Source organism: Rhipicephalus microplus, chromosome 7 (genome assembly GCF_043290135.1).
Source record: "Rhipicephalus microplus isolate Deutch F79 chromosome 7, USDA_Rmic, whole genome shotgun sequence".
Taxonomy (NCBI): domain Eukaryota; kingdom Metazoa; phylum Arthropoda; class Arachnida; order Ixodida; family Ixodidae; genus Rhipicephalus; species Rhipicephalus microplus.
This window is the reverse complement of record NC_134706.1, coordinates 81,216,512-81,228,947: the sequence shown is the minus strand read 5'-3', so window position 1 is coordinate 81,228,947 and position 12,436 is coordinate 81,216,512. Positions and strand designations below refer to the sequence as shown.

Genomic DNA, 12,436 nt, shown 5'->3' with positions numbered 1-12,436 from the left:
CAATCAACCCGTGTCCGTGTATGTTGTCTTACTGAAGCCGTCTAAATAACACGAGTGTGATAAAACTTATAGTAAACAAAGCTTATCGCTCCGTCGTAGTGTCGAAATCTGCGCCAACCCACGCCATCAGATCGTTCAGCACTGCCACACCATGTGCGAGCATTTAATCAATGCAAATTGCGAACCAGACTTTAATGGAAGATACCGAATTGAAGAGACAAACTGGAACGCCGCAGTGCGCACGAAAACGAGACAAACGAAATCAATAATCGCAGACGGCTAATGACACATCAGGCGAATGAGCCAGCCAAAAAAAAACCAGCACAACAAACGCAAATTCAATTCCAACCTTTCACGGTACTCTGCATGCAGGGGTGTGCAGAGCGGAAGCCTCTCGATCAATGCGCTGAGGCGTGTTTAATTGAAGAACCGGCTAGCGAGTCAGCATTACGGAAATTGCTTTTTCGATAACTAGAGAAGGCAAATAGAAAAAAAGGAGAAATCGAAGCGAGACGGAAGTGCGAGCTACGCAAGCATCGCCGCTTCCACAACTTCGTCTTCCTCGGCGAGTGCGTCTCGATCATCAATCAAGGGAGGACATGGTGCGCGCAGTTACACAGGCGCAAAGCGTCTGCGCCAAGAGAACGGCGCGGCCAAATGAGGCTGTGGAAAAAGGACTTTGTTAGCGATGGGAACAAGCAAAACGAACAAAGCGGGCGGAAAGGAGGAAGAAACTGTGCTTCGCTAAATGTACGTTGTGACTATATCAGTAGCGAGAAATTTCGTTCGTCACCGCGTAGAAGCGATGGATGATACGATTCCCCAAAGGCCTGGTTTGCAACATTACATTCTTAAAGCCCTGACAGAGATAAGATTTTATTGGTCGATACTGAAGTGTCATGTTTACCCTACATGTATAGCTCATAGCCAAAAGCTCGCCCCAACTAGACAACGCATTTTGGCTCGAGGAGAAGGGAGAATAGTGTCAGCATACATACATACATACATACATACATACATACATACATACATACATACATACATACATACATACATACATACATACATACATACATACATACATACATACATACATACATACATACATACATACATACATACATACATACATACATACATACATACATACATACATACATACATACATACATACATACATACATACATACATACATACATACATACATACATACATACATACATACATACATACATACATACATATTCTTGCATCAGCGTGTGGTACACAAAATAAATATGGCATTATATTATGCTCAAAACTGGGAAGTTTAATTTGTGCTAGGTTCATTGCAGCATTAAAAGTACGTGTCTATGACACAATGCAGCTGCTGCGCGGTCCAGCATGTGACGTCATCGGGATAGGGCACGTACCAGCTCCCCCTACTGCCCCTTTATACCAGCAACTGTCGCCTCTGATGGGAATTCAGACGAACTCGCTGCGATACAAAATCCGACACGCATCAAGCCGTGCATGGGATGACAAAGATATGTAGTAAGGGATGACCGAAAATCGAACGCCCGCAATCACCCGACTGACGCACGGTTGAGTGGAATCGAGCGCGGCCGCCGCCACGCCAGCTTTCTTTCCTCGTATACAGGCAACTTGCAAATGCCGCAAACTTAAGGCAGATCAAGGGATTTGCGCAACTTCCCCGTTCCTTCACTAGGCGCGCTTTTTTTTTCGTTCCTTTGCCCGACGCTGGTGGGCGGCACATGGCTATCCCGCCCAATCAGCTGTAGGCCAGCCGCATGTGTAATACGAGGGCGTCGCTCGTTCAAGTAACTTCCGTCCTCGAAGCACGAAGACGCGTTAGACGTTGCAAGGTGTTCGTCTCTTCCTGCAGCGTCGGCTACCTTGGCCTTCGCCGTACAGGTATACAGCAATATACATAGCAGTAAGAAGTCGATAGGAGGTGGCGGATCAAGCCGCACACTGAAATTTAACTAGAAAACATGCATCGCAAGCACTTGTACAGTCGCACGCCCTGGCATATCACGACATTGAAAAAGAAAGCAAGCGAAGAAATCAAAGCACCGACCACGAGGTCGAATTCTACCCGCTAGGGAGTCGTTTCCGGAGTTTCAAAACATCCGCCAGATTCCGCGCCGAAGCAGCCAGCGGAATCTTGTACATAAACGAGTGTATGGGAGTCGCCGATTGGGGAGTTCATGCGTGAACTTCACGAGCGCATCGATGCGATAGCGTCGGCGCATAATACGTGTTTACGACTGTGCGCGCGCGCTGCATCGTATATATACACTGTATACTGCTACCTTCCGGTTAAAGAAAGGCTTATCGGCCTCCTCGGAAACCCGCAACAAACTCCCACGCTGGAAGGTCCAGATTAGGGAGGTATATACACAATGATACAGAGTGGTACACCATAGAAAGGAGTCGGGGGGCAATAAGTCCGAGCGGCGCAAAGCCCTAACTTAGCAGCAACCTTCCACGCACACCTCGGTTGGTCTAGCGAAAACAGAAAAACTTCCCAGATGAGAGGACCGCAATGTGTGGTCAGCTATATATATACTACTCGCCATATCGATGCGTGTCGGCTATGTACCTGCGGAGTCAGTCATAAAAGAGACTCGCCCGCGTCTTCCGGAGTGTGCACGCCATTGACAAAAGAGAAGCCGGCGGCGAAGCACCTCCGGCGAAAGCGAAACGACCTCTTCGAAAAAGGACCTGGTTATACGGAGCACAAACACGGTCAGTGTGTCGTGTGTAGCGGCCATCGCTGAAAACGAGTGCACACACTATGTGCACCGCTGATCGCCGTAGCAACAACCAGAGCGTGATGGCCTGGGGGAGGTGCCCGCCGCGGACAATAGGGCGATGCGACTGCATTCCTATCCCACGCTCGATCACGACCGTCGTTGATTACGGCGCATCGCAGGTTTAAAGGGCGGAGGTCACGGTCAATCGAGCCACCTATAGGATGGGGGGGCCTTAATCGCGGTTCACGTGCGAAGTCACGTGCAGTCGATAGTGAAGTATGCGTGTCAGTTCGGCGCTGTCGGCCGCACTTATCAAGAGCGCTACGCTCATCGCGAGCATCGTTCAGACTGGATGCCCATTTAATACGAGGAACGTAAATCGTGCTTTGGATCGCGATAGTCTTTACTTCAACGCGATGCGGAAGGAATGGTTCCGATCATAGGCCTGCACGAGGAAGCAATCAAGGCGGCTACGCCTGCCAACGAATATATCGTGGCTTTCTACGAATTGAGTCCCAGACGTGTTGGCACTCGTGAAAGCATAAAAAATTACAGCATGTCCATGGAGTGAATGATGATGAGTGGGACGAAGCGTTCATCCATCCGTCTGTCTGTCTGGGGTATTCAGGTAGACAAGGTACTCTTATAGTTGGGCACGTCCACCTGTCAGCTATAAGAATACCCTACCGCCCTCTAGTGATCTTATATAATATTTTACTTATAGACAAACAGCGCTATCTAGTGAGCGATTCATAAACTAGAGCTGGCTACATGTTATGTACGTAGCAGGGAACGACCCACACCCTAAGGAGTTTCGCCCCTAATATTGCCGCACGTATGTGACGTAGGGTAGGATGTCGTCCCAGATCTTGTGCTCTACATATACGTACATGCTTAAGTCAGCCAGCGCCTTCTTCAGTTCAGTGAGCCCGTTGTTCTGGGGATGACACGCCGTTGCCTTCATGTGAGCCGTACCACTTACTCAGAAAAATGGTGTCCAAAAGCTCGGCCATTAACGCAGTACCTCTGTCAGTAATTACTGCGGGAGCACCATGTCTGAAAACGATGGCATCGATAAAGAAATATCGCGCCACTTCAGCTGGTGTTGCCTGTGGCGAAGCACCTGTCTCGGCAATATGCGTTGAACGTCCGAACAGATCCTTAACAATATTGCTAAACGTTCACCTATCTTAGAACTCTAGAAGCCCACAGAAGAGACTTCTACGAAGGCGCCGTTCGTAGCGCGCGGTCACCGAGACCACGGAAGAGTGAAACGTGTCACGTGCCCCCGTTATGCTTTGTCGCCTGGCTGCACGCTTACAACGATGCGACGCTAGCACTTCTGTGACACCGTTTTGCAGTTGCTTCGCTTTAAGTAGGCGCGACGTACGACAGAAGAGACTACGGCTCTACGGTGGGAGGTCTTTCAGGAAGTCGCCAACACACACGACAACATCTTAAGGAACAGTTATACAACACCTCGGCGACCTTGAAATTTCGCAACGCACGAACAAGCAGTTATTCCGTGAGAAGCCGCTGGCGGCGCGGAAGTAGTTAAGCGGCGCGCTGCAAGCCGCCGTGAAAAACGAAGCGAAAATTGACCCGGAACGACGAAGCAGCGAGTTCCATTACAGTGGTCACACGGTGAACGACACCCCGACGGACACAAGAGTCACAAAGAAACAAAAATAATAATACATCGAGAAGTCGTGAGGAACGATGACAAGTCGAGCCGATCCCGGAGCCAAAAGAACAGGGCGCGCCACCTAGGGAGAGAGACAGAGTGGTTCGACGACGAAAGCAGACGACACATGCAGAAGTTCGTCTGCAAGCACGTAGAACGCATGCGTGATCAAGCAAGCAGCTGAGACAAAGAGAGAGAGAAAGAAAGAGAGAGGGCTCTTATTAAAGGACACCCGGAGATCCACAACAACGACGCTATAAAGGCAATGGAGTGATGACATTACGAAAGGAAGAAAATGAGAGAGGAGGGTAACGGGCAGAAAAGACAAGGCGCGACGTAATTCGCGGAGGGAAAGAAAGGGTGTACCGGACGCCGGATGTGTCCCGAGAGAGAGAGAGAGGTCCGTATAGCGAGCCATCATAGCCACAGCCGGAAAACAGGAGTAGGGGGAATGGAGGAAACCGAGCGTGTCGGCTGCGCTAAAAGCGTGATGAACGACGGGATGGCCCCCTCCCGGGCGTCCGCATAACAACTCCCATCCTCCTCATCCGTGAAGAGTACGCCATGTCCATTTCTTGTTTATGCCTCGCCCGTCTTTCGCTGCGCCTGTACAGCAGTGCCCGCAAAACAGCGAGGCGCCGAGTGGACAGCGCAGACGACGACGTCTAATGCTAATGCGCGCACGCACACACTAGTCTTTTTCGGAAAGGAAGTTGCATGCGTCGAGGAGGAGGGTAGCCCCATGTACGCCCGAGCAAGACAACAAAGACGATCCTCCTTCGCTCTTCATCTCGTGCCTCTCGCATTTAATAGCGTCCCCCGACGCTTGGATGTCAGTGAACCCCGGGCAATGCAAGCGCACACGCTGCCCTTTAAAAGCGCCGGAACACCAAGTGAAAGGGGCGGTAGAGAGGGTGCGCATACCCCTCCGTAACGTTGATGTCAGCTGCAAGCTCGCGTGTCGCGGCGGGGGCCCGATTATAATTAAGTCGCGACGCGCGCCCGTGATCACCAGCCTTAATTAAGGGGGACATAATTAGAGCCATCAGCTCCCTCTTTTTTTTTTCATTACTATACGATTACTATTTCAGTGCGCCCGTAGCTCTTCCGCGCTATGTCCGCGCAATTAACAGTACCGAATGCCAGGACAAAGTGCGGGACCCGCGTAAGCTACAATGGACACTGGAAGGAGGAAAACTTCCGGCGTCATTAGCTGATTAAAATTATTCGCGGCCGATTAATAATGTATCAAAGGAACGCGGCCGTGGACAGTGTAAGGCAGGTACCAACAAATGACACGGGAAGAGCCACGTCCTGCATAGTTCAAAAGTCAAGCCCGTTTTTTTTTTTCCGCACTATACGCACTATAGGACACCCGCGGGTTATTGCGCTTGTTTCGCGGAATCTGTACGAAACATGCGTCGATATATCGAATGCTTCAAATGTGTATAGCTCGTTTTAAGTACTCAAACCAAAATAGCGATCGATCACGAACAAGGACGCACAACTTGATCCTTCCAGCGATCGTAGCACCACGCCCACTCATACCTATATATACAAGCGACAAAAGTTGACCGGGCATGCTTCTACACGAGATATGCGAAATTGAGCATTGCGACAGCATTGCCCCTGACATCAAGCATGTTTCGATAATTTAACTACAAAAGACACTCAAACTCAAATTCAGGGCTATATATCTTCCTAGACTGCTACGGAATGGCAGTCAAAACTCACTAACGTTACACGTGGTAAGTTTTTGTAATCTACGACACACAGAGACGATTCCAAAACTGCACGTGCGTAAAACGTACAAAGCTACGTCACTGGCCAGTTGGAATCGTTTGTATGAAATAATGGCCTGTGTTTCAATTCTCTTCACAATGCAACAATGTACTGCTTCTAGATGAGTATCCTCAAATGCCGCCTGCTATTCGACCAATCATATGACTCTAAGAAGCGTAAGACACAGACGGGTATGCATGTGATGTCACGGAGTCGTAACGTGAACGAAGGGAACAGACTGTATAGGTCCAAGACGAAACTGTTTATTTAGCCAAACCTGTGAACGGTAAACAGAAACTCAGATTACAGCGATACACACTGTCCCTTAGAGCGGCGAACAGAGCGTCCACCGTCGATAAACTGACAAGCGGTGAAGCGCGTCGGCATTTATACACGTGCCATCAAACATTCTAGCCTTAATTATCACTCGTCGTCGCGCAAGGTCTGTAATAATCTAGATTGTTCGCGTCTTGCGCGCAATCTTAACAGAACCATCCACAATAATCGCGGACATTCTCGAATAATTGATTGATATGTGGTATTTAACGTCTCAAAACCACCACATGATTATGAGAGACGCCGTAGTAGAGGGCTCCGGAAATTTCTACCACCTGGGGTTCTTTAACGTGCACCCTAGTCTGAGCACACGGGCCTACAACATTTCCGCCTCCATCGGAAATGCGGCCACCGCAGCCGGGACTCGATCTCGCGACCTGCGGGTCAGCAGCCGAGTACCTTAGCCACTAGACCACTGCGGCAGGGCCATTCTCGAATAATGAGGCGCAGTTTGTGTTGAGCATTCCTGGCAGGCGTTCTGGGCGAAAACCGGATGAAACAAAAGAGAAAAAATGATAAACGCACCTGTCTGCCCGCCAGGCAAGTCGCAATCTACGACGTTGTACAACATTCGCACTTGGAGTCCTTCTTCCGAGAGGAGTGTAAAACGGAGCAGAATTGGCGTGTCACAGGATGGCGTTACCATGGCAATTCAAGACGCACTGGTCCAATACATTTTTTCGATCAGACTATCGTGCACAACCAGGAAAGTACCGCGTTCTAAACCACAAACGCATCAGCTGCATCGGTAAATAACGCGACCGCCTGTTCCTGACATTCAGCGAGCGCCGCAGCTGCACGCGTGGAAAGTTGCCAGACGCGTCTCGGGCGGCGGCAAAGGTCGGCGAAAGCAAAAGCCGCGGCCGCCAGACAATGCAGAATGCAGGGGATGACGCAACAACGTTGACGGGATCGCCGTACGCGCATGTGCGCATTGTGCGTCTGCGCAGCTGCGTGATGACGTCAACCGGAGCCACCGTAGTCGTACGCCAGACGTCTGAGAAAGGCCCTAGTATTTAACGAAGAAAGAAATAAAGGAATCCTGACAAATCAGACAACAGGTATTGGTGTTACTTTCACCGACACATCGATAAATCAACGAACAATCATTCGATCATCAAACGCCCGGTATTTCATGTTCCGCGACATTGAATTCGATTCGAGCATAAATATCCCGACGCGTGACTTATCCAATGATGCTCAGAAATAAAAAGTATGCGTGACGTCAAGACGTTCAAGCATTATTTAAACGTCAAAGAATTGATCAACCTTGTTTTCCATAAACAACTCTCCGCCGTTCGCAAACAACCTGTAGCTAAGAGAATAAAAGAGCAGGGCGAGAAATTCAGAAGGCACACATTATGCCGTCTGGGTTTGACATAATGTAACTATAGAGGAGCAGAGAAATTAGGGAAAACAAGCGTATCGAATAAGCTTTAGACATGCTACCACCTAATTTGCAAGAACTGTTGAAGTCGCGGATAATCACGTGTTTTTCAAAGGTTTTCTAAGACCAATGTGTTAGGCGGATGCGCGGTTAGCCTGAATTAAAGTACAAGCGATTCCGAAACTATATACCGAATTCCCTGTTCCCTTTAGCTGCTGACACCCTTATGAAGAAGTGATTTGCTTCTGCCTTTGAATAAGCTTTATGTATGCGGCGCTGCTCCCTCGGCCAGTAATAACGCCAAGCTAAGCAAGAGGGTAACTTCAAAATGCACCCACGCTCGTATTTCGACGTTAGCAAGATGGCAGACATCTAGAAAGGTTTCATCATGCGTACTGATACCTGCCCTGCCAACATCCGTTCTCTGCACCGGCCCAAACTCCCAAAAAAACGAGTTTCACAGCCTTAACAACATACTTCTGTGACAGCAAAGCGGCCATTTTGGTAGGGGGCAGAATGTGTCAGGAAGACCAGCTGTAACTACATAATTTACTGGTGGGTATCAGGACCACCATACTGGGCTGTACGCTTGCCGTTTTGTAGCTCTTGAAAAACTGAACGAGCTGTGCTACGGTAGGCGAATACGCATGTGATCGGTGGAGTTGTCGCGGTCGACGTTTAATGAGCTCATTAATTCAAGTCGCAATACGATAATACAAATACAAAACGCTCGTTTAACAGTCCCAGATGGCGGCATCCACGTTAGCGGCGTACACACTTTTTTTTATTTGTATTTTCACGGAAATTGCCTGCGTGCTTCTCCCTCTGAGCTGTAGTAAGTATATGCATAGCTTTCGAAAACGCTTTACAACGGCATGTGACGTGAACCTTTGCGCTAATGCGCCACAGTTCAGAAAGGAGGTGCACCCCATTCACGGTGAAAATGTATATACAGAAAAAAAATGCATTTGTGGGCTAGTTGGTGCACGTCTTGATATCTACTGAGTATTTGTGGCGTTAAGGAACGACTACGAAGAAAATCCGAAAGACATACTAGTCTGTGTTTTCTGCGCCTTCTTCGTAGTCTTAACACTGCAAGTACACAGTATATATCAAAATATACAGAGAAATCCGCGTATATCCCATACAATTAACTCACTTCTTAGTCCATTCCAAGACCAACTCAAAACGAGCGCCTGCACACACAGCAGGGCGCCATCACCACCCCTGCTATGGCTATATATGGACGGCGGTGCATTTGCTGTGGTGGCTCAACGCGATCGTAGCTGTCGCCAAAAGGAAACAGAGAGGAAAGAAAGAAACGCTGCACGCGAAGGCACATAAGGTGACACAGGCGCGAAGAGACGACAGCGGTTGCCACGGATAAGACGTGAACGCAGAAGGTCGAGACACGCCAACCCATTGCGTGACACGATCGCATCGAGGGCAAAAAGCCGTCCGCGGCTACGTTATACGATGCGATGCACCACTGAAAGCAAGGACTATAGAAATACACCATCAATGAATCACAGGCGCACAAAAAAATAAAACGCTCGCGCGAATCTACCAGCGCGCAAGTGAGTCAGCGTGGCGAGGTCCGCAGAGGTGTACAATTGAGATGGACATCGACCGGCCACGCTGGTCAATAGAGGTGACGTCCGCCCTTTGGTCGGGGTCAGGAATCGTCGCGTATGTAGGAGGGTCGCGTCCTTATAGGACAGGCGTTACCGAACTCCCAAACGCCGAGCTCGCGATCTGCAATCTCCGATTGGAGTGTTAGCCACTTACAGCAACCTTCTCTACAGCGGTGATTGAAACAAAAATATCGCCATTACACACACACAAACAGGGAGAGAAGCAAAGAAAGTGAGTGAAATGTGCAGTGTAGCTAACTAGATTTTGTCCAGAGTGCTATACTCTATACTTGGCAAGAGGCGTACGGGGTTGAAATAGAGAAAACACGAGCGCAGATTCACAATTCGCATGCGAACCGCGGCGTATACCCACAAACGGGCGCTTCAGAGCAGTTGCCGCCATTAGAGGATTTACCAGTATACGAACAATGAACCCTTCGGCAGCGTCCAGTACAGATAACACCCCCAGGACCGCGTTATTCGAGGGAACGTCTGGTTACCTTGAATCGGAACAGCGATAAGAGGGGCCCACGAAAGAATGACGCTCAGCGACGAGCGGACATAGCGACGCGTTATATAACGCCAGCCATATAGTCACGCGCCGAACACGCATGCGCATAACTACAATTGCTACGGCCCGTTGCGACCTGCACAAGTATACAACGTTTTTTTTTTTTTTTTTTCCCGTAAACGTAATACTTCGCGACCCTAAAAGTACGACCCGTCTTTTCTGGCAGGTGGAGCTTGACATTTCCCAGAAAGCCACGTCGCGTTTACGCTCTTTTCGCGATTCACCTCCGGGAAGCCAGTTGTAGAAGACCCCCCCCCCCCCCCCCCCCCGGCAGAGTTGTAAAAGTGGAGTTGCGGTCACGGCGGCAAACGAGTTCCAAAAACGCCATCGTCACGGCGCCGGAAACTGGGCCACAAAAAAGAAAGAAACCCGGAGGCTTATACTGTTAGAGACGACAGCGGAGGGGTTGACAATGCATTTCACGCGAGGACGAAACCATGGCAACGACACACAAACACACAGCCTGAAGTTGTTGGTTTTATTTAGGAGGGGCCCGACGCGCTTGTTTATCAACGCGAACACTTCCCATCACGCCTCTCATCTCTTCTAAGGAGTCTTGCTTTTAGTTGCACGCTGCTTTAAACACCGCGGCTATTTACCTCCCCCCCCACAACCCCCTCCCTCCCCCCATCCTCGCCTCTTCTTTCATTTCCGTCCAGTTCACCTTGCGGGTCAAAAGAGGAAGCGACGCGCGAGCGTCCGGTGCACGTCCGTCACGCACGGAAGCGCCTTAACTGAACTACAAACAAAAAGAAGAAACAAAAGAAACCAAGGCAAGAAACGGGCCGGAATACGACAAAAGCGTCAGGCCAACAGCGACAACAACGCCCGCATTCAAAACGACGTCCGCGAGGTCACCAAAATACAATGAAGTGAAAATACGACGACAATATGGGCAGTGAGAAAGAGAGAGAACAAGACAAACAAACACACAAAGACGCGAGACTGCGAAAGAAATAAAACATTCCTGGCTTCACATAACGTGGTAGATATATGACAAGCCCGCACGTGCCAGCCAGCATCGGTTCATATAGGAGAACGGATGTTATGACCGCAGGGCCGTTCTGATGAGATACTGCGCCTGTGATTCAATCGTCTTAGTATATATCTGTGATAACGTCGAAGCCCTTTACGGCGGTCGCAAAAGTACGGATTGGAGCACGGTATTTCAGATGTAGAACCAACCGGTCCTCCAACGCATTATTGCAACACATGCGTTCCCAGAGATGAAGCCGTCTGCAGCACAGAAGAAGCTTTTTGTTTTTTGTTTTTTTTTTAGTTATTGACTATACTGCTTGTTCACTTTACATGATCCTGTACTATGTGTTGTATACGTGGATCAATGATGGCTTCATCGACAAAGTTCAAAAAGAAAAACAAGGCAAAATATGAACTTCACAAAGTCAATGAACAAGCCATTCGTAGACACTAAAGCGCAGCACAAAAAAAAAAACATGAGTGCAAATCAGCGCACTATACGAAGCCGTACCATAAGCGATATGGATTGCGCGGAATATGACGCGGAAGCCAGACCAAATCGGGCGGCTGGATGCAAGGCATGTCGTCTCTAAGATGGATCTTCCCAAGGAAGCCGTACGACAAACACGGAGAGATATTGAAATCTTCGTCGGCCACGTACTAAAAAAAAAAAAGAGCGACGATGACGCACGCGAAAGCTGTAGGCGTGTGCGCCGAGACAAGAAGCGACGAAACCCCCCCCCCCCCCGAGGGTGAAAACCATAGTCTCAGTGGCGGCAGACGAAAACAGGGACCAGTAAGCAACAACAACAACAAAAGCCAGTATTCACACTGCGCCTGAAAGGTTGCCGATATCCAGAGGCGACGCAGACGTGAACAGATGCGTTGAAAAAAAATTAAAGCAGTTTCGCACTAGTGGCGCCAATCGCGAACGAAGCGCGGAGCTGAGCAGCTTTCGTAGTTTCTGTTCGGCTTTCTATTTTCTAGTTTTTCTGTCTTTTGTTATCTTATTTATATTTAATTCCAGTTTTCCTCCTTTTCTTTTCAGTTTCTTTCTCCCTTTTTTCATACCTCTCTTACCAGAGCCGTAAATTAGAGGAGAGTCAAGGGGGCGGGGGGGGGGGGGGTCTGAAACCTCCAGAAATTTCGTCACGCTCAAACTTTTCGGGTGTGATACTACACAGTAATTACACGCCTTCACATCAGTTACCGGTTGCCAAAATAGGCCGTTCTGCACATAAACACCTTCCCCGAAAAAAATATCACACGCACGGCCCTGTCTCTCACTTTCTCTCTCTCTCTGT

The 12,436-nt window shown here is 49.1% G+C and overlaps 1 protein-coding gene across 5 annotated transcripts in view; it reads right to left on the bottom strand.

Annotated features, from left to right (window-relative positions):
- step (cytohesin steppke) overlaps positions 1–12,436 on the bottom strand; it is a 90,694-nt gene that overhangs the window by 23,838 nt on the left and 54,420 nt on the right. The window contains exon 1 of one of the 5 annotated variants that reach the window (XM_075869332.1): positions 7,088–7,278. The exons of the other annotated variants lie outside the window; for them this stretch is intronic. Coding sequence (XP_075725447.1) covers positions 7,088–7,208 — 121 coding nt within the window. The 5' untranslated portion in view covers positions 7,209–7,278. Of the gene's footprint in view, positions 1–7,087; positions 7,279–12,436 lie in introns of those variants that run through there. 5 annotated transcript variants of the gene reach the window in all.